Here is a 27,821-nt window from a genome sequence, read left to right on the forward strand (position 1 = left end):
CCTCACCGCCACCACCGGAAACTTGGTAGGACCTCATGTGTTGTGACCCATGGCCAAGCCACTAGCCATGTGGAGACAAGGCTAGACAGCCCCAAAACAGCCTCATGGGCATGTCAGCCACATGCCAACAGCCATGCCGTGCTAGCCATGCCCATGGCTAGCCCACCCCACCCATGGGCTCATGCATGTCATGGGTCAACTTGGTCCATGTCAACTATGTTATTTTTCATTATTTATTTTTATTTAATTATTTATTTTCCAAGAGACCTAATGGAGATTTCCAAGTTGTAATCCTTATAAATAGGACCCTTAGACTTTGCATTTACATCTTTTGACAAATTCCCTAGTGGGTAGACTATTTTGTTTTTGAGATCACCATTCAGTGCTAAGGTACTTGGGCTCTTTGGGGTGCAATACGTGAATCCCCTAAGAGAGGATCACATATTGCAATTCATGAATAGGTGTGGTTCAATCTATTTTGTTCTTGCAACTTGGTGCAATTCGTGAATCCAAGTTGTGTTTTTCAATATATGAGATTTATTCAATTCTTATGCAATTCGTGAATCAAGTATTGAATTATCTTGTTTGTTCTTTGGTTCATTCAAATACTTAAGTATTATAGCTCTTTCTCTTGTGTGTTCTTCGTAATGTTCTTGATGTTCTTCATATTTTTTGCTCTTCCAATCCATCCAATCCATAAAAGTCAACCAACACTTGTGTTAGTCAACTTTCCATAAATTGTTTGCTTCATCTTTGTTGCTCTAGCCGAACCCTACTTCCATTTGAATTTGAATTCAAACTTCGGCACTCCTTGCCTAATTTGAATTGTCCTAGCCGAACACGCCACTTGCCTAATTAAGGTTCTTATAATCTAGGAACCCTAATTGACCAAAGTCTTACTTCCATAGTCAGCCATACAGCTCACCCTTGTTTCCCAAGACTTTAGGAAACTTTCCTCAAATCATTCACTAGCCATACTCGACTAACCCTAGCCGCCCAACACTATTGCCCTAAGTCCAAAACCCTAATCCAAAACTCTAGCCGTCTATCATCATCTTCCCAACACTAAACCTAAACTCAAGTGGCGCCAACCTTAGTGTTCCCATCTTACCATCTTTGTCACTTACCATTAATAGCCCCATCATCCACATGAGCCCTAGCCGTCCACCTCAAGGATTTTTAAGGTGATTCTTTCCTTTTAGGAGTCTTGATATCCTCTTACCATATTCAAATTCAAATCCCAAATCCAAATTCCTTAATTTAAGGAATTGCAAATCCTCTTCAATTCCTTAAATCACTCTTCCTACAATCTCTCTAAGTCAACTATTGACTTGTCATCTTAATTCAAATTCAAATTTTCCTCTTCACTCAAAGATTCATTACATCTTACAAACTTCTCATATCCACCCCTAACCCAACCAAATCTAGCCAATCTTCCTAAGACCAAGTCAATCCAAATCCGTCCACCTTAGCCACCAAACTCTAGCCTCACTCTTCTATCTCATTCCCAAACCCTAGCATCATCCTAAACTCAAACTCTAAACCAACTTTTACAAATCTCGAAATCCACCCTAGCCACCTCACAAAACCCTAGCTACACTTCATCATACCTACCCTAATCACCATCCAAGTGGCCCAAACATTAAGGGCAATCCTTAAGCCATTCTCATTGCATCAAACACCCATAATTCTAAACCAATCATCCAAGCCCACACCAAACCTAATTCTACCATAGCCCACGACATCCCTAGTTGCATCCAACTCGAACCCTAACCTCATATCATCCATTCAACCCTAGCTTCTGTCATCTTGGCACTTCACTCAAGAACAAGTCTAGCCACCCACATTGATTTACCTTAGCCTAAACACTTAGCCTATCCAAACACATCATCATCCCATCACTCAAACACTATCATTTTGTGGAAGGCCAAGCAAGTTGGCAAAAACACTCGGTCACCATCATCACCAAGACGAGCTCGTGGACCTTAGTGTTAGGAACAAGACCGGGGTCTCTAACATGACTCCCCCTCACGCCGGCGACCAAACCAGCCCATCGATCTCCCCCACGAGCAGCTCTCTCTCTCCCTTGCAGTAACCCAACAGAAATGGATTTCAACCATTTCTCTCCACTTGTGCCGCTGTATGCTGCCACCCAGGCCACCGCACCTCCACCACCTCCCCAAGCACCTCCGAGCCAGCCAAGCCCTCCACCTCTCTCTCACTCTCTACCTCTCATTCATCATCTCTCTCTCTAAGCCTGGTTTGGATGATGTATGAAAGATGTGTAGTTTGGATGATGCCACATAAGGTTTGCAAAATGGTTGCTCCCAAATAGTGGCTATTTCCCAGATTAATTCTTTAATAATAATAAGCTTTGACCTAGACATTTTTTTTTTAAAGGTGATTAAAGAAGTCAAAATTTAAGATGAAAACAGGATTCTCTCTTCAAGGATCATATATAGCTCGACGCAAATCCAATAAATATCATAATAATCACTCATAATCTAGCAATAATTTTAGAACTCGCCATTTATTTGAATCTAATTCAGATTCTAAGACCAGAACTTTGACCATGTTGAAATCAATCAAGAATCTCGTCCAATTATTAACAGAAATGATACAAAATTATGTTTTTACAACCCTCAAATGGCAAATTTAGGGTATCCATCATACATCAATTATTTAGTTTGTTTCAATATGCCGTGTTAGGCTATTACCATTATACATTTGTACAGAACATTGTTTGAGTCGGTATCGTCATGAAATACACATAAAATGATGCTCTACATGACCATAATCACTGTCATGAGTAACAATGTTGCCGATAAAAAATTCTGTTAATTTACAACACAAATGTTGGAGTTAGTTCTCAACGGCAGTCCCATTGAATTGAGATTGGTAATACGAATGCGAATCATGAGCAAGCGTCTGCACAAGAGAACATGCATAATATCAAACTCAAATCTATCAACCAAATCATTTAACAAAGATATTCTAAACCAATTCAGTAAGCCATGATATACTCCAAATACCTGTTCCTGTGAACGGAAATACATGAAGGGTGTATAATGCAAGAAATTTGAGACCCTGGAGGTATATATATCAGCATACCTGCATTATAAAGATATTAAGATGACCATTCTTTAAGAGAATATTTAAAATTATAATTGACCTTCAGTTACAGATATGACCAAAATTCACTAATTCAAAAAAAGAAGTACGTAAGACGAAGAAAAGAGAGCATGCATACTTCTCGACTTGTCTCATCAAATGGCTTTTATCCCACAGACCTGCACGTGAAAGGAATCCCCACCTAATGCCAGGACAGACACAGCATGTTAGGTTCACAATGCATTAAATCTGAGTCGCACATCACAAGAAAAATCTACTCTCTATTCAGAGTAAACCCATGCACTTGTATCAAACCAAAATTAAACTCCACATATTTGTTCATTTACAATGAGGGCATTGGGTTCAGCAATAATGATATGCCCCAACATAATCAAAACTAGCTGTAACCCCACCAGTCACTCTCTCCAACCTTTTCTATCTTTAAAAGTAGGTTGAGACATTGAAAACAATTTGCAAGTTTTACAAGGTATTGAAGAGGGTTGCTTCAATTCTGATTTAGATAAAAGTTTCTTGCGAAGAAACTATTTGAAAGCTAGCTGTATTAAATAAAAACAGTCATCTTCCACGGCATGATGCTCAACCCATTCCACATTGCAAATGGCACATCCTCATGGAACTAATGAGCATATCAACCGACGATCACATTTGTGAAGTGGCAGCTCCTTGTACATATTTTAGTTACGAAATACACTTTCCACAATAACAGAACATATTAAGAAAATGCGAACTTCATTGATTCCTTGTAAGAGATATTCTGCACTAGCTTAATAAACTGAATAAAATCAGCATCGTGATTCATGAGTCAGGTAGGTCAAGCAGTTAAAAGAATTGGCATGCCTTATCCAAACCTAATGCTACAATGTAACTGTAGCCGATGATGACTGCCAATTATACTTTAAACATTATCTGAAGCAGATTATAATAACTTTAACCTCATTTTGGCATAAACATTTAATGAAAGTAATATGATCCATACAGTATGCAGATAATGCAGATGGTTTGATAAGTAAATGAGAGAAAAGAGGTTATGAACCAAGAGTGCGCAGACCTCATCTTACCTTCTGTTGAAGAGCTCTCCATCCGCTTCTAGCATTGGAGCAATTTTTTCGTCTAGTCTTTGCATAACAATAAGCAGCTTTTGCATGCTTTCTGCAAGTTCTTGATCATCCATGTTGGTTGCAGCAAGGGTCTGAAAGTACAGGGAGAATTTCATAGGAATTACCAAGAACTACCTCGCCTATCTCGCATTATTTATGAGATCATTAAACTTATCTGGTTAGGATCTCAATTCATTTGAAAGGCAAAAGATGACCCATATATTTCATCACAAGACCAAGTACATGAGGGACATGCACACTGAAACATGATTCATTGTGCATAATCACAAAAAGGAGACAGCAATGGAAAGACAGGGTGAACGATAGACTCATAAATAATGTAAGTTCATATAACAAGACAAAGCTTACTTGCGCAGGACGTCCTTTTATTTGCCTTTGCAGAGAAAGCCGTAGTTGGTTAAAAAGTTCTCCTACTACCTCCTTTTGATTTATAAGCTCTATAAGTGATGCTCTATGACCCTGGCTACGAATCAAAGCACTATACTGCAATTCCAATATTTCATTAACCACAAAATACTCTTGTTAGCGCAAGGTATCGGTCGTGTTTTAGTCTGTAGAACAGAAACAGTTCAATATAAAGCAGCATTTAGGGCCAGATAATGTTCTCTTTGATTCAATTTTAGTTTCTATTCTTATTTCTGACATACTGTGCCCATCATTACAACAGAGAACTTTAGAGATTTCTGAAGTTTCAAAAACAGGTATGATTCCCTACCCCTACAGCATATACAGCAAATCACAGTTACCCTAACCTCTTCTTCCAGTTCTCGGCAAATCAATGCTGTTCGCCATCGCAGATGGACTTTGGATTGACTTACGTCAGTGTAAATATGGTCACCAACATACAATATCTCATCTCCATGGATATTTAGTGAATTCTCAATCATCTGGGCACTTCCACCTGAATACAAGCCCCCTGTAGAAGAATATAGTAGAAATGCAAAATAAGTGCATGAGAATGTTGAATAATGTTGACAAAGTCAAAGAATAGATTTGTAATATAAATGACCAATGCCAACCATAAAAGGCGTTCATATAGACTCACATGTTTTAAAGTATTTGTGAGAAGTTTTAAAAAAGTTGGTTGAGAACAGAAATAGCAAATTTGAACAACATAAGAATATAGTCATTCAGCTGAAGCTTTAGCTTCACAGAAAATCATCCCAATGGTCTGGTGATTACTTCATATTCACTCATGCTAGCTTAATAAGCAATGATTTTGCTTGCATCAGATATGCTTATATTCATTACTCAATCATCTACCAGCCAAAAGATCTTTTCACAGTGTACAAACTAAACAAGATAGAATGAAGGTAAGATTTGGGCACAGTTCCTCTTTGCATTATGTGGTCATATGGGGCGGAATGAAAATGATCAAATTTTCAATGAAAGAGCTGAATGGGAACTTGCATAAATCCATTTTTCCCCTTACCATTATTTGACTGGTTGTGTGCTTTGGACCATATACATTGAGATATTTTCCCAAAATTCATTCCGCTTTTGACATTTCGAGTGTAATTTGTTGAGAGAAGGTGCTAATTTATTCTCACCAAGCCTACTCCTTAAACCTTCAGTATATGTAAATCATTTCTGATGATCCTCTCCTGTTAGTTATTTATTACTGGGTAAAATTTTGAACTTATTCATTTCAAATAAAGATGTACAGGCAAATGATTTAACAAGTCAGGGACTAAAACATTAATTACCTGTGCGAGCCTTGAAGCATGGACGCATAAGGCCCTCCCCTGTCACCACCTCGTACATCGGGTGAGACATTTGGAAGAATTCTGGCTTCCTTGCTGAGACTATTACCTACACAGAGGGGAGAAAAAAAATCATATTTAGTACTCATCAATGCGCTTAGAATTCCTTTGCTCAGTTATCGTGAAGGATAGCTGTCTTTACATCCAATTGCTCCAATTCCAGATTAAAACTGGCCATTAAAAATGAAAGGAGAAAATAATTCAATGGTGCGAGAAGGACAATTTTCAGAGAGGGTGATGTTTCAGGCATGACTAGGGAAAAAATGATAACAACAATTTTGTACCACACTTCAAAATGCAGTCTTCATTGACACTTATCCTTTTATAGTTTAGCAGCACTTAGCAAAGACCAAAGAGAATAATAACTAGTCAGTGCGGCATGAAGTAGAAGATGTATACTCACGATATCAAATAGATCGCGCCAACCCATATCGTTGGGAAGAAATCTGTTAAAGGAATGCTGCATCATTTTGTCTGTGTAATGATAATCTGAGTTGGTAATAAGCAGAAGCTTTTTACCAGCCTGAAATATGAAAATGTCCAATTAAATAAGGAGCAAAATGATTTAACATGCTATGCCAATTAAAAATTTACAATAAAGTACCTCCTTTTGGTCCAAAAGTGCCAAAGGCAGTTCTGGATCGGGTTCAACAAACAGTTCGGGCTTGGACATTATCTCACTCTGCAAGAATGCCACAAATTAATAGGTGCTTGAGAACTAAAACATTATACACCAGATAATCTATATCCATGGTTATATGTACCTTAAGTTGACCTTCAACATGTGCCCTAAAGAGAGCCCTTCCAACAGCCTGAAACCATCCCAAGAGTTAGGAAAGAAACAAAAATAACTAGTACTAATACACCATTGTCTAATAAAATTTCTGGAAGTATATTGCCTGGAAAAGCCCTTTATAATCAAGTGGACCAAGTTCTGCAGCTATTGCACCATTGTCCAATCTGTCGACCATCTGAAAGGAATCACATGACCTTAATTGTTGACTACGCAATGGAAAAAAGAAATGGCATACAGTGACAGGTCAAAACTCAGAATCTTTGTGAATAAATGAGTCACAATAGATAAGTGCTATAGAATCCAAAGGTTCCTAGATATCAAGATCAGAACAGATGATATGAACAGAACGTCAGTGGCCCATTTGTATACAATTTTGCCATGAGAAAACTTTCAGTCTGGTTCTAACTTGACTCTGTTATTAACAAATTAATTACCCATCTGCTCTAAAGTATCCAACAAATTTCTCTTTCTTAGGATCTTGTTTATTTGAGAAGTCTCCACATTTTCTCTAAATTTAAAAATCTCGACAATACTCCATATAAAATTTCCTGTCATTTCAGAGAACTTTAAATGCCACTGATATAAAAAGCCTGAATCCATGGCTCTCTTGAACTCTTAATGGCGTGGGTTCAGAACAAAAGGCCTCAGTATCAATATTAGGGTAACCCTACTAGCCATCATTAACGTAAGCTTTAATGAACTGGAAGAATTGTATAGTTCTTTTTTTTTTTGTTTTTGGCAACTCCCGTGGGGTGTGGGTTGGTTTAAAATTCAAGCTTAAAACAAAAAACAAAATAATTAAATATAAGGCAACTAAGTCGTTCAAGGCTACCTGCATATAAGCCACAGCTTCTGAAACTGAGAATAGTGTATTCAAGAACTCCCATTGACTCTCTTTCCGCAGATCCACCAGTTCTCTTCCATACATCTCACTTCCATACATTGAAAGTTAAGTTCACACTATTTTTAAATAACCCCCACACATCTCACTTCCATGCATAGAAGTTAAGCTTAGAATATATATAAAACAATATAATTCCATTTTTTTCACAAGTGATACATCAAAACACGACAGGTTGACAAAACCAAAAAATACGTGTACTAGCAGTGGTGGAGCCAGGATTTTATTTTAGTGGGTGTATACTTGAACTAAAATAAATAAATAAAATAATTGATATGATACTATTTTCGGAATTTTTAACAAAAAACTAATTACAATTGTTCTTTATGAGTTTTCATTTTTGAAAACATTGTATAGTTTTCATCACTGATGCTATAGAAAACCTCTCTCTTTATATACATAATAAGGCAATCATTCATCAAACCATCCCCGTTCAGTTACACAGTCAATTCTTTACAATACTCCTTGCAGAAATAACATTTCTATAATTGCAATTGATATTGGTGAAAATCATCCAAACTTTACATGCAAATACACCAATTTATAATATATATATATATTATATATTTGTTTGGACTAGTTTCTTAGTAAGGACACCTATCCCTTTGAGTTTTGAAAACTCATTGTTGTTATTGGAGCACACACCAAGAATATAAAGCATAAATTGACTACCGAGTAACGTGAGATTTACTCCTGAAATTTTGATGAAAAAACTGAGCAAGACATCAATTTTTATCACAGTCCGTTGTCACATATATAAAGCCAAAATAAGTAGTTACCAACCTTGATTCAACATCAAAGCTGAATTATTTTTAGAGAAACCAAAACCAATTTTGTACTCAAAGTAATTACTGTACAAACTCAATAATTAAGTCCATAAACTCTTCTAGTGGGCATTACAGTAAAAAAAAAATATAAATATAAAATGGGTGCAATTGCACCAACTCCTTACAACATGGCTCCACCAGTGTGTACTGGGCAATGAGGTGGTCTTTGAGACAAAGCAGTTGATATAATTCACATGCAGGGATATAAGTGCACTAATTAGCATTACAAAGCTAAACAGAGGCAATATAGTGGGAATAAATCCTATAAGATTGCATATTTTGGCCCAAAAGATTTCATCATAACAAACCTTTTGTAAAGAGACAAGCCCAACCTAATTAATAGCCCGGTATATGCTTTGCATGAGCACTATCAGACTCAATATTGCTCCATAGTTTACACAATGGATAGGTAAGCTTCCACATAAATAAATTTCCATGATCAAGATGTCAGATTCAAAGCATACCTTACAGCTCGAGTAGAAAGCATTTTGGTGCCATGCATAGCCCTCTTTACATACCCAAATCGGTCAGCCTTGACCAAGTTACCTCTCTCTTTGTCTATGACAAGGCCTCTAATAACCTAAATGACAAAATCAAACAGTATGTGCTTATAAACAGGAAAAAAAGTTCAAATCTCAGGACTTGGAACAAATTTCATTGTCTATAGACTCTTCAAATTGCTTAGAAATGGAGATGTCACCAAGTCTGGGTCAAAAGTAAGTCCATCAACAAGAAAACCCATGTTCCTTAAATTCTCCAAACAATAGTCATATGCCCGTCCTTCCCAAGCCTGCAAGAAAACAGATGCATGACAGACAATTCCAGTTGTTCAGTGACACACGCAGACCACCACTCTATAAATGAACAATCTTTTGGCATATGAGTTAAGTGAATAGCCTTATTCCTATTAATAAACATTCTAGCAACATCTAACTCCAATTCCCTTTTTGTTATATAGGTAAACATCTAACTCCAATTCTGGCATCGCACATATAACATATAGGGATCTCTATACAAATTGTCACAAAGAGAAAATAAAGTCTTCACCAGTCTTCATCTAAGCTAAAACATTAGAACTAAAATGTGAGAAAACCAAAAAAAGAGACTCAATGAATAGCTATCTGCAATTGCATGCCTCATTTAGTAGAAGTAAATTTGAAGATGATGATATCTATAAATCTATAAATATATACCATCACATTATAATGCATCAGGGTATAGTCCATATCGTATCCAATTGCACTGATTGATCGAAGATTCAAAGTACGACTGCAAAATATACCACGAGGTGAATCTCTTGACGAAGAAGGGTTCTGCATGTTAACAAAAAAAGTTAGGAGGAGGGGGAAGAAATAGCAAATAAAAATAAATAAAAAATGAATATTTTGCTTTTCACAAGTATTTCAACTGAGCAAGAGGAGAAAAAAGGGGGAAATATGCAAGTATTTAGTAGGCACCAATAACTTCAAAATTTCAACGATCAGCGAAATTGCCCAAGTCATGCAGGAAAATTGAAAAAATAGTCTCCTTCCTTAAAGTGCCAGGGGTCGTATCAAGATGGGAAAGAAAGTATGCATGAATAGTGTGGAAGGAAAGTGAGAAAATGAGTGTACGTCGACAACAAAGCAAGGAGTATGTATAGACTTAATAAGGAGATATTAAGGAGTTGAATTTCTAGCTTTGGAGCATATTGACATAACTAAATATAATTTCGGATTTGAGATCTTGATGAAAAGGTATTGTCAAATTTATAATAACAGTTGCGGAAGAGATTAACACAACTTAGATGAGACATGAAAGAGATATGGAGAAGCACATAGAAGACTACCAGAAAATAGCTTCTTGATATTGAGAAACATCCTCTGAGCACAACTGAAAGCAAATAGTTATTAAATTACAGGGACCAAATGTGGGAAATGAACTGCACCGGGATACCCAAGTCTCTAAGCAAAACCTCAGCTTCCTGAGCTTCCACCCGTGCAATTTCCTCAATTGGACCTTCTAAGCTTGCCTGACCGTCAATTCCTACATAGGAAGACCAAAACGCACGTGATTAGCAAAAGTTGAAAAAAATCATAAAGATATATCACCGGCTCATTTGCTTGGCAGCTGTTAGTAGGAAAACTTAATAATGCAACGAACACGTCGTGCATGCTTTACTGCTTTTGGCGCAGCATGTTGGGCATTCGGCATTCCAGGAAACTATGAAGAGAGGACAACAATCAAGGTGTACTAAGAAGCCAGCAATCAAAACTATTCGGGTACGCCAGGAATTTGTCTACGTTCCAAGTGTATTGGGCCAAATAGAAAACTACTAAGAAAAACAAGTTGGTTTTAAGTAAATGTGCTGTGAGAGCGAATGAACTGTAGTTTAAATGACAATTCCTCCTCCCATAATAACAAGATAGACAGTGAGGTTATTGGCAATTGTAATGAACAAGTGCAAAGGGAAAACAAGGCTGCTTGCCATCAAGTAGCAATAGACATTGACAAGGAAAACAAATAAAAATAATAGAAAAGACAGAAAAAGTATGTATATAGCTTTTACCCAAACCCTGAAGATGTTCCGACTTGAGATTGAAATCCCCTTTGGTGCTTTCTCCCAGATAATCAACGTCGGACTTACTCGAAGACGTCACCGAGAACACGTCGCCACCGACGGACTTGGCGTCCATGCTGCAGCGATACCTCATCATCATCGGCGGCATTGGAGCTCTGCCGGAGATCACATGCGTATTGATATGAGCTGTGAGTGGGCTAATTAGAATGAAATTTCTGAGACATTGGGTCGAGGCCATTGATACAGATAGAGGGGCACTCTCCCTGTACACTGAGAATTTACCCAAAACCTCAGCCGCATACATGCGCGTCTCTGTGTCTCTCTCTCTCTCCGTAGGCTGTAAGGTGTAGATGTTAAGGAGAGTTTTTTGGCAACTGTGCTATGACCCTCGTGCGGGTGCGGACACGGCTTTGGTTTTTGCCACTTCAAAGTCTGAGCAGACTGGAGAGCTACGCTTTGCAGAGGGAGACTGCAACTTGGAAGACCACAAAAATATCTCAAACCAGTACGGCAGTACCTTTTGATCGCTGGCGTGCCGTCTGATAAACAATTTTTTATTTTTTTATAATTTTTTAACATATTTAAATGTTTTTAAAAAATAAACAAATATATCAATATATTAAAAATCATTTCATTAATTATTAATTAAAAAAATTTAAATAAACGAACGATTAAAATGAGAAAGTAACAAACTGACATTTTCCTTTAATAATCGATCGGTGACAACCTTAGCCCCACAAACACAAAAGAGTCAGCACCATGAACGAAGAGTTATACCACACATAAATTTAATAATAAATTATTCTTACAATTACGAATGTGTAAGTATCGTACAGTTATTTTAAAAAAATAAATAAATATGAGACCTATATGAAAAGAAATTAATTTTTTAATAATAGATTCCATTCTTTTTCAAAGCGATTGTACGGCGTTTGCACATTCCACGACTGTATGTAGCATTACTCAAATTTCATATTCTGCATGCCACTTAAAAAATATATGATTTTATTTTTTTATCTTTATATTTCATATTTTATACTTTATAAAACATGAGGTTAAAAGAATAAATTTACATATTTTTAAATAATGTGCATAAATAATCTTTATTCAAAATATAACATTACGAAAAATTTTATCTATCATTTTCCATGTAATATATATGATATTTTTTTATTTTTTATTTTATTTAAACACACTTATTAGTTATCAATTGATATATAGTATGAAATGATAAATAATATTTCTCAAAGATGAATGATATACTTCTATTTCACTGTAATAAATGAGATTCTTTTATCTACATTAGGCCCAATTTGAATAGTGAAAGTATTTCATCTCATCATATCTTATCATTAAAATTTTTTTAAATTTTTACATAAAATATAATAAATAATTTAATTTTTTCAATTTTTAAAATAATAATAATATTAAAAAATAATATTTTAATAATATTTTATTTAATTTTTAACTTTTATTTTAACTCATCTCATATCAACTCACTATCCAAACGACACATAAATCATTCTTTATTTTTAAAGAAAAAGTTAAAAATTGATAGATAATATCGTTTCACCATAATGAAATGAGAGTGATATAAAAATGTAGAACATAAAGTTTCCCAATTGAAATTATTTTGGACAAATTACCATTTAGGTACTTGTAGTCTCAGTTTTTTATAGATGGAGACCTCGTTTTTATAGTCAAATGAGATGAAATGATCTGTGAATAGTAATAAAATAATTTGTAAATAGTATTAAAATAGTTTCAATTAAAATGTTTTATGAGATTTTGAAAAAAAAGAGTAAAAATATTGAATAAAAATATTATAAAATTAAAATATTGTTAGAATTTAATTTTTATTAATATTATTTTTAGTTTAAGATTTGAAAAAAAAAATTGAATTATTTTTTGTGTTGTATTTAAAAATTTTAATAATAAGATAATAATTAGATGAAAAAATTAAAATTTAAAAATATTTATATTTATAATATTTAGATATTAAGATGGGAGGATCTTACAATGGAGTGATACTTATGGTTTAAAAAGTTTTAAATAAGTTGTTGGGGGTAATCACGAACTCATTGCGATGATTTTTCCATCGTCCATCCAATTGCATTATGATGGGAAAAGCTGACATGGCACCTAATTGCCACATCATAACCAATAATAAGTTTACACTCATCAAATACGTGCACTATCATCGCGGAAAAATATTAAAAAATAAAACAAAATAGAAAATTATAAATTATAAAATAAAACCTTAAAGAATTATTGTTGAATTAAAAAATTATGTTTTAAAAAACTTTTAAAAAATGCTAAAGATTATTAGAAAAAATATATGAATACCCAAAAAATAAAAGACACTAAAAAGTATTTTAGAACACATAAATTATAAACTAGTGAGGTTCTTTTATAGTGTTTAGAATATAGTTGTTTCATTTAGGGAATGTTGAGAGAATGAGATGAGATAAGAATTTTATGAATGGTAATAAGATGATTTGTAAATAGTAGTAAGATAGTTTGAGTTAAATATTTATTGGGTTTAGAGAAATGAAAGAGAAAATTTTGAATAAAATATATTATAAAATTAAAATATTATTAGAATATTATTTTTATTTTAAGATTTGAAAAAATTGAATTATTTTTTATTTTTTATTTAAAATTTTAGAAAAATTATAAATTTATTAATAATTAGTTTGAAAGTATTTATTTTTAAATAATATTTGAAAAGAAAATAAGATGAGAGAAAAATTTTTCTAAACATTCCCTAAAGGTCACAAGGGGATGACACTTGGGTGGTCCAATCTAGATGGTCACCATCAGCTACCCCTCAAGTCAGGTCATCCAAGGGAGAAGGGTTTGCCTCGCACGTCGCCCTTGTAGCCACACGATGGGCGGCCCAATCTGGGTTGCAACATGTATCGGGCAACTTAAGGGTGGTCAACTAAAATTTTTATGTTTTTAAATATTTATGTTAACTAAGCATTTTTTTTAATTTTTTTATAATATACCTGTGAATAAATATGATGCATATCCTCTTTTGATTAGTTATGATGTGATAATTATGTATCACTTTAACATTTTACATTAACACAGATTAAGTAAGTTCTAATAGAATGATTAGTTTAAAATGTCACCCTAACTCCATAGAATTCTTTAAAACCTTTTAAATTTGAGGTACATGTTTGTAAAACATTTTGAAGATGGTTAAAGAACGAGATGAGATGATAAATTTGTGAATAATAATAAAATAATTTGTGTTATGATGTTTTATAAGGTTTTGAGAAATGAGAGAAAAAAATTAAATAAAAATATTATAAAGTAATATTATTTTTATTTTGAGATTTAAAAAAGTTAAATTATTTTTTGTATTTTGTTTGAAAGTTTGGAAAAATTGTTATGATTAAACCTAGTTTGTTTTCGCTGATGAGATGAAATGAGATAAGATGAGACGAGACAAAAGTTGAAAGTTGAATAAAATATTATTATAAAATATTTTTTTATTATTATTTTTATTTTGAGAATTGAAAAAGTTGAATTGTTTATTTTATTTTATATGAAAATATGAAAATATTGTAATGATAGATGAGATGAGATGAGATGAAAATAGTTGTGAAAACAAACGAGACCTAAATGAAAAAGTTAAAAATTTGAAATTAAATAATATATGTTTGAATGGTGTTTGGATATTGAGATGTGATGAGATAGATGAGAAGAGATAAGATTGGATGAAACTGTAACACCTGGGCCCAGCCCGAGTTTACTTTTTAAATATATTTTTGGGTTTATGCATATGAATAACCCAATTGAGTGTTCGAGTAATTTTAGAACAGATTACAGGCCTAAAAATTTTATGTTGGTAGAATATGAATTTTATTGGACTTGATAATTAGGTTAAAAATAAATTATGGACCAAGTGGGCCTAAATAATTAGAATTTGGCCCAAGAAATTCTCCTAATGGCCCAAAGATATTATTGGACGATAGATTGGTTTTGGACATGAGAATTATGGCCCAATTTAGTTATTAAGTCCAAGCCCTTGAGCGTGTCGAATTTCAAGCATTATAGAATTACAATTTTAGAGTACCATTCACGTTTAAATTCCTAAATCCATTCTACGTCTAAAGCACTCAGTTCCTATAAATTATGAATCATATCCCATAAGATGATCTTCCTCACCACAATCTAGGGTTTCCAACTATACGTCTATCCTCTTCATGCATAACAAATTTTATTCAAACCCTAGAGATGACGTCAGTTTCCTTAAACATGCCGCACTTTCTATATAATTTTCTATCAAGCACGGCGCGACCACCACAACATTCAGCATGCACGTCCCCACATGTCCAGGAAACAAGCACGATAGCATATCAATGGCTCTCTCTCTCTCTCTCTCATAGTCATGGCAACAAACTTGTACCACCTTCCACGTCCAACACAGGCCAATGTTGCCCAACTAGAGACACCACACCGCTGCCACCTTGGAGAGCCAACAACCAACATGAAAACAACCGAGCTATAGCCTTGGATCACATTGTTAGCATCGCTGCCTTTGCTAAACCACTGTGCGATAGACCCATTGCCAAAGCTCTTTTCACGTGGTTGCCACCCCTCCCTTCAGCCACCAAGGTTGCACCACACGGCAACCCTTATATTGCAAAACCATACCCACTTCCACACCAAAACCAGCCCCTGTTTCAAGCACTAAAAACAGAGCAAAAAGTTTCACCGTTCAGACCACCAACTGCCGTTGGCTAGCCACTGTTGTGGTCAGTTATGCATCGCCTTTACCCAAGGTGCCTTTTGGAGTCCTCACTATCCCACCTCCATTCCCAACCAACAACACCGTAAGCCTTGGTCAACCCTCACAACCAAGTGGAAAGCCACGCCAGTACATTGCACTGCCTCTCTCTCTCTCCATATTCGTGCTTTCTCTCTCACTCTCTCTCATCTCTTTCTCTTTCTCAGTGTGCCACCGTTGGGTCAGCCACCACTTGCCACTCGCTGCCTCTTGCTCTCTCTCAATAAAATATTTTTCCTCCCGATGTTAAGCTTTTATCTGCTTTTCTTATTTCTCTAGAAACAATTGTTTTGTTTTCTTATATCTTTAGAAACAACAAGTATATGCCTTGGAATCTTAAAAAAAAATAACGTTTATATAGCTTTAACCCTTTATGGTCATATCATCCCTAGTATTTACAGAAATGCCATCAAGCCTTTGGTTATTGTCTCATATCTTTTTGGAAACGTTTGAATTTGAAAATGATTTGAGATGACTTGAAATGAGTTGAGATGAGTTGAGATGGATTGTGAATAGTAATGAGATAAGTTGTGAATAGTAGTGAGATTTGTGAGTTAAAGTTGTTGAATAGTAATGAATAGTAGTGAGATGAGTTGAGATGAGCTGCGAATCCAAACGTCTAAGTGTTTTTATATTTTTGCAGTTATAAAACTCTTTTTTATTTTTAAGTGTACTCTGTTTCATTTTTAAATTAGTCTAAAAAATGATTTAACAGAAAATACTTAGGGTCTATAATTATATTATTTAGTATTATTTTTTTTATAGTTAGACTCCGATAATAAAAAGTTATAGCTTAAATAGTTAGAGATTTTTAAGTGAATATCAAGATATTTTAGGGTTACGAGAAATTTAGAAATTTTTGAAAAATAGGTTATTTTAGCATTTTAGGTGTAAGTATCGAAATACATGTGCGATAAAAAACTTACGTAAGTTACATGATTATTTTATAGGTGATGATTAATAATTACTCGGTACTATTGTGAAAAAATTCTGTAAAAACCAAGAAGTCCAGGTAATCAGGATTTTTATGCTAGACTTTGCATCATAGAAATGATCTGAGGTCAATTTTAAAAAATATGTATATTTTGTTACGAAAAGAAATTTGAAACAATTTCAGTTATTTGTTTAGCATTACTCATGAAATTTTGTATAAGAATAGAGTGTTTTCTGGCATGACTAGTATAGACATGAGCTATTTTGATATTTTGTTTCTAAACAGTGCAACAAAGAGCGAATATGAAAATTTGTACATAAATTATATTTTTGTGATTTGATTCTATTTTGTTCTAAAAATATTTTGTATTCTGATATGATATGATATAATTTCTGACGCATTTGACATGACATTCTATTTTCATTCCATTCTAACCTTACCATGAGTGTAAAAATGTAGCATCTGTTCGGGTTGGTACTAACTTTTCTATTTCTAATTCACCCACTTTGGAAGCAAAGTGGTTTTATGTTTGGTATTTTCTGTGTGCACGCTCGGGGCTCCGAGAATAATAAGAGGAAAATTCACATTCTGTTTCTACTCAATTGGCCATCGAGGTTTGCACAACCCTACCATAGGGGTTAAACATAGAATTCTGTTATGATGTGATGTTTCAGTTATGTTGTGCCAAAGTAATTTTGAATAAAAACATTTCAAACTGTAGCTCTATATTATGATAACATGTTTTTGAATCTGCATTTCTGAAACTAAAATATTTTGTTATGCAGTCTGAACTTTGTGAAAAGTTCATGTTTACATACTAGTATATATTATCTGCTTACTGAGTTGTTGATAACTCACCATTTATCTCCACAATATTTTTCAAATGATTTTGATGCCTTGACTGGAAGTCAAGAGTAGGAAATGTTAGCAAGATTTGATGGTCGTAGATAAATAAGTGCCAAATGGTACAAATAGTTATTGAAGAGTTTTATTTAATAGATTTATTATTTTATGTTGTTTGGTCTTCTGACTCATGGATATTTTTTAGTCTTTGTGGAATTTTTAATTTATTCTGTAGAGGTATTTCTTTAGTGTCGTGGTGGAGGAACATATGTTTTTGGTTTTGAATAACTGAGTATATATTTTATGGAAAATGTGGAGTATATAAGTATGTTGTGGGAGGTGGTTTTAGATAACATGATCTAACACTCTAGACCTCGGGGACCGGGGTGTTATAGAAACAATTTCAACATCCAAACAACCCCTCAAACTCCAAGGAGCTTAGTAGTAAGCATCATTTGGTTACACATATGAGATGAGATGAAATAATATGAAAGTTGAATAAATTATTGTTAGAATATTTTTTTTAATATTATTGTTGTTTTGTGATTTGAAAAGTTAAATTGTTTATTGTATTTTATTTGAAAATTTAAAAAAATTGTAATGACTAGATGAGACGAGATAAGATAAGTTGAGATTGTTTCACTATTCAAACAATGTTACTCCCCAATTCTATATGTCATTAGATAAAGAATAATTTAGGTGTGGTTTGGTTTGGTAGATAGATTCATATAATTATTATAACTTTTCTAAACTTCCACATAAAATATAATAAACAATTCAATTTATTCAAATCTCAAAACAAAAATATTAAAAAATAATATTCTAATAATATTTTATTTAACTTTTAACTTTCATTTCATCTCAACTCATCATCCAAACCATAACTATACAAGAGAATTACAACTTCATGCTTCAAAAACTATACATTTCTGGTTGGATTACTGCACATGAATAGCTAGTCTTTAAATAAAAATATTATATGCAATTAAGTTAAAGTAACTTGAGAGATTATACAATAAATAAAATATTTTAAAAAATCCAATGCTAACTCATTGATCTTCAAAACTTGATTAAGTACCTCGTCTTCTTAATTTCCTCTTAAGTCTCCTATGTTTCTATCTTACTGATGGAAAAACCTTGCAAATTTTGCTTTGCGTAAGGAGAGAGAGACTGAGAAGAAAATTTGAAATTAAAAAATATTACGTTTGAGTGATGTTTGAGAAAACAAAAAAAAATTGTGATACATTAAAATAATTTATCATTTCGATCTCATTACCTAAGCCTACTCTTAGTATTTTAATTCAAGTTGTTTTAAAGTTCTTGTTTCAACACTTTTAACACGTCTTGTTGTATTTAGGCCTCGTTTGTATTCGTAATCTATCTCAACTCACCTCAATTCATCTCATCTCATCATTATAATTTTCTTAAATTCTCACACAAAATATAATAAACAATTCAACTTTTTCAAATCTCAAAACAACTTTTTCAAATTTTCACAAAAAATATAATAAATAATTCAACTTTTGTTTTACTATTCACAAACCAATTCAACCTATCTCAATTCATCTCTGAATCCAAACCACTCCTAATAATCTTTGAAGTCACAAGCGAGTGCGTCAACATTTTCCTTAATAAATTAAAGTTTTATGAGATTATGCTTACTTCATGTATACCTTTTAAAAAATTTAAAAGCTTTTACCCGAAGAATTTGAAATTCAATAACACTCCTGTATATGTATAATAAATCCCTAGCAACCTAACAAGTTGTAGTTTTTGCATAAAAAAATATGAACTTAGTTTAGGCTACGGCCATCTGCAGATCAGGAGATGTTTGCCTTTGGCTTGAGTTATGTCAGATTCCATGTAGTTTCGTAACCTACATTCATAATAAATATAAAAATATTACTTGTCATTTTCCATGACTGGATTGTTTGGGACGTGGTTCTCTAAATAATTGAAATCAAATAAGGATGGATTGGGTTCCAAAATTTTGGGTTTAGATTAGCTTCTTTTGCCTGAGGTTTGCATGAGTATTGTGTCTTGGTACCACCTTCTGAGGATTCTTTGGCTTTTCTGGTAACTGCTGCTTCCCATTCATTCATTCTTTCTTTTATCTGTATTTGCTTTATTTTTTTGGTGCTTGTATTGAAATTAATGTTCTCTTACTGAATTCATTGAGCTATTCATGTTCCTATTTATTTTACTACTTCTGTCTGTGAAATTTTCCCTTGGTGCAATCTCAATGGGGGGTCGGTTAAACAGCTACCTTAATGGTGTTTCATATGTTGATTCAATTTCTTAACTGCCTTAGAACTTATCGGTGTTGACAACATGTATTGAAAAGAAAATTTGATTAGATTTTTTATTGGTTGTCAATATTCTTATGACCTGATATAGAGAAAAGCCTTGAAATTATTCGTTGATCATTTCAGATTATTATGTCGAACCTCACTCATCCATCCAGCCTTAACGATGGGGTTGCTAATTCAAAAGAATGATGTTTGTCTAGCAGCTATCGTCGTATAGTTTAAGTTGTTCGAAGTGATTACAAAAAATAGTGGAAATAAGTATTTCTCCAGACAACATGGCTGAGGAACATACTTCCCATGGAGAAATAACCACAGAGCAGTCCACAGCATGGACAAGCAATAAAGTCGTAGATTTAGGAAAAAATCAAGAAATCACGGACAACCAGCAACATTCAAACAAGAACCAGGGGAAAGAGGAAAGCATTAATAGAGTACCATATTATAAACTTTTCTCCTTTGCTGACTCCCTGGATTGTCTGCTAATGTTTGTTGGCACAGTTGCTGCTGTTGGAAGTGGAATATCTATGCCTCTCATGACCATAATCTTTGGAGGTACGATTGATTCTTTTGGAGGAACAGTAAATACCAAAGATGTAGTTCACAAGGTTTCCAAGGTATTTTTCAACTAAAACTGGGTAGTAAATTGTCTATGTTTGTGCAAAATCTATGCTGAATTTCACGTTTGAGGATGTCTCCATTATGCATTAAGAAGGGAACAAAATTCTACTCCATACCATGTTTAATCCGATTTCCTCAGAAATTTGGATTCCATTTTAAGTTTCAACAGCTGTTCTAAAGTGGTCCTCTGCTGTCAAGCATGCTTGCTCAACCACAAAGTCTCCCAGGGAAAAAAGTTGTTTGTTGTATGCTGCTATGGTTAACATAATGGTATGTTTTTCCCAAAAGAACACTATAAGTTGTGATGACATGATCAATTTAATTCTCAGATGTGCCTAAACTTTGTATACTTGGCTTTGGGATCTGGCGTTGCATCGTTTTTTCGTAAGTACATGAGCCTCCTTGCTGAGATAACAACCGTTTGGCTTACAAAAAAGTTTGGTTTATTTGAACCTGAGATGCCCAATTACCCATGTTTGCCATGTGCCAGAGATGGCTTGTTGGATGGTGACCGGGGAGAGGCAGGCTGCACGTATAAGAAGTTTATACTTGAAAACTATTTTGAGGCAAGATATTGGTTTCTTTGATAAGGAAACTAAAACAGGAGAAATAGTTGGGAGGATGTCAGGAGACACTGTACTTATTCAAGATGCATTGGGCGAGAAGGTATTGATCCACCATGCAAACACCTGAAACCATAACATTTCCTCCAAGCTTCTGAAATTGGAGTTTAAGATGCTCTCCTATTCATGCATTTTCTTATTGTTGCAATCTGCAGGTTGGAAAGTTCATACAGTTGGTAGCAACATTCATAGGAGGCTTTGTTATAGCATTTGTCAAGGGATGGCTTCTTTCCCTTGTCTTGCTATCTTCCTTTCCACCTCTTGTCATCTCTGCTGCTGCCATGAGCATCATTATAGGAAAGACGGCATCCCAAGGGCAAACTGCTTATTCGGTGGCAGCAACCGTAGTAGAGCAGACGATTGGTTCCATAAGAACTGTATGCATATGACATAAGGAATCTCTAATTTTCATGTTCTTTTATTATAGAATAATATCCATCTTGGCCATTTTCTATACAGGTCGCATCCTATACGGGGGAAAAGGAAGCCATAACTAAGTACAAAAAGTCTTTAACCAAAGCTTACAAGTCTGGTGTCCATGAGGGCTTGGCTGCTGGGTTGGGAATTGGTGCAGCTATGTTTATTATATTCTGCAGTTTTGCTTTGGCGATATGGTTTGGTGGGAAAATGATTCTTGAGAAGGGATATACAGGAGGGGATGTCATTAATGTAATTTTTGCCGTTCTGACTGGCTCCTTGTAAGTTGCAATCAGTTTCATTCATCCTCCATTGTGCTCATATTATAATCTGTGATACTCATCCCAAAACTAGGTGTTTTTCATTTTTGCATGCGTTTCATAACCCCTTGTGGTTTTGTGCCCCATTATAGGTAATAATTCTTTTCCAAAAGATTATGTTGTTATAATCAATTTGAATTAATTTTGCTGACGTCGCTTCTCCAAAACACCACATAACCAAGCTAACAACCTAGACCTGCACTGCAAATTGAACCAAATAATCCTTGCCAGAGACATGCCTGCGGGGGACAGTCCGACAGTCAAGTTAGTTCTTTTTGGTAGATTGATAGCAAGAGAGCAAAACAAACAAGTACCAAAAGACCTTTTTCCCTTTTATGGGTTTCCTTTTTATATGCCTTCTAAGTAAGTGATCTGTTTGTTTGTAGTGGGTTATCCTAAGAAATATCTAATGAATATTTTTAATGGTGTCGAGCAGTTGTATGATCATGAGGGTAATGGATCTGCCATTCATAATATTCCTCCTTTCAGATCTCTTTTTCAATGGACCCTTTTTGGGCATGGGATTTATATGAATTCTGCCTCACAAATTTTATTTTTAGTTCGCTTGGTCAGGCCTCTCCATGCATGAGCGCATTTGCTGCTGGACAAGCTGCAGCCTTTAAGATGTTTGAGACAATTAACAGGAAGCCACAGATAGATGCTTACAACACTGAGGGACTGCAATTAGATGATATTCGTGGAGATATAGAACTAAGGGATGTGCATTTTAGTTATCCTGCAAGACCTGGAGAACAAATATTCAGTGGATTTTCTCTTTCAATACCTAGTGGTACAACCTCTGCTTTGGTTGGGCAGAGTGGAAGTGGGAAATCAACAGTAATCAATTTGATCGAGAGATTTTATGATCCACAAGCTGGTGAGGTTCTTATTGACAACATCAATCTTAGAGAGTTCCAACTAAAGTGGATCAGAAAGAAAATTGGCCTTGTCAGCCAAGAACCTGTGTTGTTTACTTCTAGCATTAAAGACAATATTGCTTATGGTAAGGATGGGGCAACTACTGAAGAGATAAGAGCTGCTGTTGAGCTGGCCAATGCTGCTAAATTCATTGATAAACTGCCTCAGGTTTATGATTTTATCATAACTTTAAATTGTTTCTCGTACTGCAGAACCCTCTAGGAACATATTTGCATTAAGATTTCACATTGTCCAAGGTATTTTTTAATCTTGAAATCGAGATTTCTTTTCTTGTTGACTGACGTCCTGCTTTGCGGTTGTGTCTTGAAAAATTTAGGGACTAGACACGATGGTTGGTGAGCATGGAACTCAATTATCTGGGGGTCAAAAGCAGAGAGTTGCTATAGCCAGAGCCATTCTAAAAGACCCAAGAATTCTACTACTAGATGAAGCCACAAGTGCTCTCGATGCAGAATCTGAGAGAATTGTGCAGGAAGCATTGGATAGAATTATGACCAATCGAACAACCATTATTATTGCTCATCGCCTGAGTACAGTGAGGAATGCTGATATGATTGCAGTTATACATCAAGGGAAAATTGTTGAAAAGGGTGCGTTTTTACAGTTATTTCAAGTTATATATTGTTGAGAAATAATTCCACATTGTCTGTAGACAAAGTCTTGGACATATTTATAAGGAATGAGCAATCATCTTTTGTAGAACCGGTTTTATGAGATAAGTTAGGCCTATGAATTTCTTCATAATATTAGAGTCGGTCATCGGACGAATGGGGCCCACACTACTTACCTCGTGACAAGGATCAAGAAAAATATTGGCCTGCACGCGAGGGAGGATGTTGAGGAATAATCTCACATTGCTTGTGGATAAGGTCTTGGGCATGTTTATAAGGAATGAACAATCATCTCTTGTGAAACCGGTTTTATGAGATGAGTTAGGCCCATGAATTTCTTCATATATATATATGTAGGGATGACATGCTTATTGGTCCTATTTAATTGAATTCCCATTGTTTCTAAATATAATATTTTGTGGCTAAATACCAAATTCAAGTTTTTGCTTGAACTTGAGGGCCTAAGTGAGAGGGGCCATGGGCAGCAGTAAATGGTCTAATGCTAGTGCCCATTTTATGTCTTTGTCCCTCTCTCACTTGAAACCCTGAAGTTTAGGTTGATCTAGATCTCCCTAAAGCAATTTCATCAATCTCGGGATACACATATAACTGCGTTGTTATTCCTTGTGACTAATTAGGTACACACTCTGAGCTTACTAAGGAGCCTGAAGGACCATATAGCCAGCTTATACGGTTGCAAAATCTTAGCACAGTGTCAGAACAAAATGCTTTAGATGACCAGGACCGGCTAGAACCTGCGAATTCTGGAAGAAATTCAAGTCAAAGATTTTCTTTGTTACGATCCATAAGTCGGAAATCATCTGGAATTGGAAATAGTAGTCGTCACTCATTCTCAATTGCATTTGGTGTGCCAACTACAAGTATGCTGGAAACAGGACCTGTAGAAAGTAATGCTCAAGCTTTAGCACCAACCCAACTACCTCCAGAAGTGTCACTTCGCCGTCTGGCTTATCTTAACAAGCCAGAGATCACAGTGTTACTTCTTGGCAGTATAGCTGCAGCAGTCAATGGGGCAATTTTTCCTGTTTTAGGGATGTTAATCTCTGACATGATCAAAACTTTTTATGAACCAGGAGATGAGCTCCGTAAGGACTCAAAATTTTGGGCATTAATCTTTGTTTTACTTGGTGTGGCATCTCTATTGGCCCAACCTTCACAATCATACTTCTTTGCTGTTGGTGGATGTAAGTTGATAAGACGGATCCGATTAATGTGCTTCAAGAAAGTGGTTTATATGGAAGTAAGTTGGTTTGACGAAGCTGAGCACTCAAGTGGTGCACTAGGTGCAAGACTCTCTGCAGATGCAGCTTCTGTGCGAGGCCTAGTTGGAGTTGCACTTGGTTTGCTTGTTCAAAATATTTCAAGTGCTATTGTTGGTTTGGTTATTGCTTTCACAGCAAACTGGATATTGGCTCTGATAATCTTGGTTTTGCTACCTCTCATAGGAATAAATGGATACTTTCAAATGCAGTTCATGAAAGGATTCAGTGCTGATGCAAAGGTGTGTTCCAAACTTCATAAATTATATTCAACTAGCTTCAATGCATGAAAAACATTTAATTGATTTTTTTTTTTTTTTTGGGGGGGGGGAGAGGGGACATTTTGATTTCATATGAATGGATGGAAATATTTTTTTTCCTTCCCCCTCCCCCATTTAACTTATCGGGAAAAATTCCAACCAGTAATGAAGTTCAGAGCTTTTAATCCTCTCAAATGAACCCCAAATGAACCTCATATGAATCAAATGATCCCATTTGAATGCCACTAAAAAGCATAAATGGTTACAGAAAATGTATGAAGAAGCAAGTCAAGTTGCAAATGATGCAGTGGGGAGTATAAGAACAGTTTCTTCGTTCTGTGCTGAAGAGAAGGTGATGGAATTGTACCATAGAAAATGTGAAGGCCCAATTAAGACTGGTATAAGGCAAGGGTTAATCAGCGGAGTATGTTTTGGGCTATCATTCTTCTTGCTGTTTGCAGTATATGCATGCAGTTTTTATGTTGGAGCCCGACTTGTTGAGGATGGCAAGACAACATTCTCAGAAGTTTTTCGTGTAAGTTCCTCCTGCCATGTCCACCTAGACAAACACTTAACCAAATTTTCTTGACTTCCAAAGATTAATTGCTTTCTTGGTTATCGGTGGTTAAATGCTTTGTTCATTAAATTACAGGTTTTCTTTGCTCTTACAATGGCTGCCGTGGGAATTTCTCAATCAAGTTCCCTGGCCCCTGATGCAAGTAAAGCAAAGAGTTCTGCTGCTTCTATATTTGCAATTCTTGACAGGAAATCAAAGATAGATTCTAGTGATACCTCTGGGATGACAATAGAAAATTTAAAGGGAGATATTGAGCTCCACCATGTCAGCTTCAGGTATCCCACGAGACCTGATGTTCAGATATTCCGGGATCTTTGCTTGGCTATTCATTCTGGCAAGGTAAATTTGTTAGTACTAGGCATCAAGTTTCATTCTCATATTCTACACTAAAAAAAGCCATACAAAAGCTTATTTACCTTTGTCTGATATTGATTATCAAAAACTAAAAATCGATGTATATTGTTAATTAGACGGTTGCTTTGGTTGGCGAAAGTGGGAGCGGAAAGTCAACAGTGATCTCCTTGTTGCAGAGGTTTTATGAACCTGATTCTGGTCATATTACACTGGATGGAATTGAAATTCAAAAGCTACAGCTAAAGTGGCTTAGGCAGCAAATGGGCTTGGTGAGTCAGGAGCCTGTGTTATTTAATGACACCATCCGGGCCAACATTGCCTATGGAAAGGAAGGAGGTGCAACAGAATCAGAAATTTTAGCCGCAGCAGAGTTGGCAAATGCTCACAAGTTTATTTGTAGTTTGCAACAGGTAAAAAGGGAATCTGATTGAATCAATGAGAAAGAGTAATTTGCAACTGCTTGTCATTACACTCTATTATGAATTATGCCATTCAAGTCTCAAGATGACCAATGAAAAATGCAGGGGTATGATACAACAGTAGGTGAACGTGGGGTCCAATTGTCTGGGGGACAAAAACAACGTGTGGCAATAGCTCGGGCAACTTTGAAAGCTCCCAAAATATTACTACTCGATGAAGCCACTAGCGCTCTTGATGCTGAGTCTGAACAGGTGGTTCAAGATGCATTGGAACAAGTAATGGTACACCGGACCACGGTGGTGGTGGCTCATCGTTTGTCTACAATTAAGGGAGCAGATTTGATTGTGGTGCTCAAAGATGGGGTGGTGGTGGAGAAGGGAAAACATCAAACTTTGCTCAATATCAAGGACGGTATTTATGCTTCCTTGGTAGCATTACATACAAAAGGTTCTTAGCAAGGAAGAATGAAGGCTTGATCTATTTGTCCTTCCACAAATGTTAGCTGATATTCCTAGTTGCGATCATTATTGCAAATTATGTATACCAAAGCACCTTATATGTTGTGTCTCAGTCCTTTGTTATGTAACGAGTCATACCACTCAACATTGAATATTTGTTGTACGTATGTGTGAAGCCGTTTATCACAGGAGTTGATCTTCAAAGCTTCTATAGTACGATGAATGGACTTAGAGAATATGGAATTTGAACCTACAGAGAATTAGATTTGCAACACATTGCCTGAGTATATAAAGATGTAATGAACAAAACCGAATGGATTAGTGTACGTCTTGTTGTGACATGTTATGCAAAACATACACACCAACGATGGCAAATAAAGTAAAAACAATCACAATCAAGTACAAGACGCACAATATACGTGGTTAAGCAAATTGCCTATGTCCAAAGAGCTACAAAAATCTTATTGACCAAAGGAGATTACAATCACTCAATCTCAACTCACACTCTCTAGGGCTTTTTGCTCTCTCACATAATATGCACTCACTAGACAATTGTTCTCTCTCAAAATATGTTGAAAGTCGTCTAACACAAGTCAAATATGAAAAATATATAGCAAACAACGTTGAAAACCCTAATTGGCAAAATCCGCGTTCTTCGCTCGAGCAGTGTGTCAAGCGAGCTTCGAGCGAATGACCAAATCAACATTGGTTCGAGCGGGGTGTCGAGGGGGAGTTGAGCGAACACTAGGGTTTGTGTCTCGCTCAAGCTCACTGTCGCATGGGACTCGAGCGAACTCACGAGTTGAGCTTTGCTAGAGCCCACTGTCGAGCGCCTATCAAGCAAACTCATGGGTTGAGTTTTGCTCGAGCCCAATATCGAGCGCAGGTTGAGCGAACTCACGGCTTGAACTTTGCTCAAGCCCACTGTCGAGCGCAAGTTGAGCGAACTTCACTCGAGTG

The 27,821-nt window shown here is 35.4% G+C and overlaps 2 protein-coding genes across 4 annotated transcripts; one reads left to right on the forward strand and one right to left on the reverse strand.

Annotated features, from left to right (window-relative positions):
• Nucleotides 1–2,670: 2,670 nt before the first annotated feature.
• On the reverse strand, nt 2,671–11,594 carry LOC109005658 (5'-nucleotidase domain-containing protein 4-like). 2 transcript variants are annotated; one of them, XM_018984670.2, is made up of 17 exons: nt 11,086–11,594; nt 10,465–10,562; nt 9,731–9,850; nt 9,238–9,327; nt 9,002–9,117; nt 7,642–7,741; nt 6,913–6,984; nt 6,778–6,825; nt 6,618–6,695; nt 6,417–6,536; nt 5,957–6,062; nt 5,003–5,166; nt 4,599–4,733; nt 4,191–4,321; nt 3,251–3,313; nt 3,033–3,111; nt 2,671–2,928 (listed from the first exon to the last, which is right to left on the reverse strand). In XM_018984670.2, exons 1-17 carry the CDS (start codon nt 11,399–11,401, stop codon nt 2,863–2,865), a joined length of 1,902 nt encoding a protein of 633 aa, XP_018840215.2. In that variant the 5' UTR covers nt 11,402–11,594; the 3' UTR covers nt 2,671–2,862. The 2 variants fall into 2 exon arrangements, with proteins under 2 accessions (XP_018840215.2, XP_018840217.2); XM_018984672.2 differs by having other exon boundaries at nt 9,731–9,806; nt 10,436–10,562.
• Nucleotides 11,595–19,675: 8,081 nt separating this feature from the next.
• LOC109005656 (ABC transporter B family member 11-like) lies at nt 19,676–27,106 on the forward strand. 2 transcript variants are annotated; one of them, XM_035691610.1, is made up of 14 exons: nt 19,676–19,751; nt 20,108–20,598; nt 20,801–20,872; nt 21,095–21,268; nt 21,381–21,602; nt 21,685–21,923; nt 22,523–23,048; nt 23,218–23,491; nt 24,151–24,873; nt 24,979–25,034; nt 25,321–25,587; nt 25,705–25,968; nt 26,100–26,393; nt 26,508–27,106. In XM_035691610.1, the coding sequence occupies exons 2-14, from the start codon at nt 20,260–20,262 to the stop codon at nt 26,856–26,858; spliced, it is 3,801 nt and encodes a 1,266-aa protein (XP_035547503.1). In that variant the 5' UTR covers nt 19,676–19,751; nt 20,108–20,259; the 3' UTR covers nt 26,859–27,106. The 2 variants fall into 2 exon arrangements, with proteins under 2 accessions (XP_035547503.1, XP_035547502.1); XM_035691609.1 differs by lacking the exon at nt 20,801–20,872 and adding an exon at nt 20,932–20,986 and having other exon boundaries at nt 21,093–21,268; nt 24,151–25,034.
• Nucleotides 27,107–27,821: the final 715 nt, after the last annotated feature.

The sequence above is a fragment of the Juglans regia genome, chromosome 7 (genome assembly GCF_001411555.2).
Source record: "Juglans regia cultivar Chandler chromosome 7, Walnut 2.0, whole genome shotgun sequence".
Lineage (NCBI taxonomy): Eukaryota > Viridiplantae > Streptophyta > Magnoliopsida > Fagales > Juglandaceae > Juglans > Juglans regia.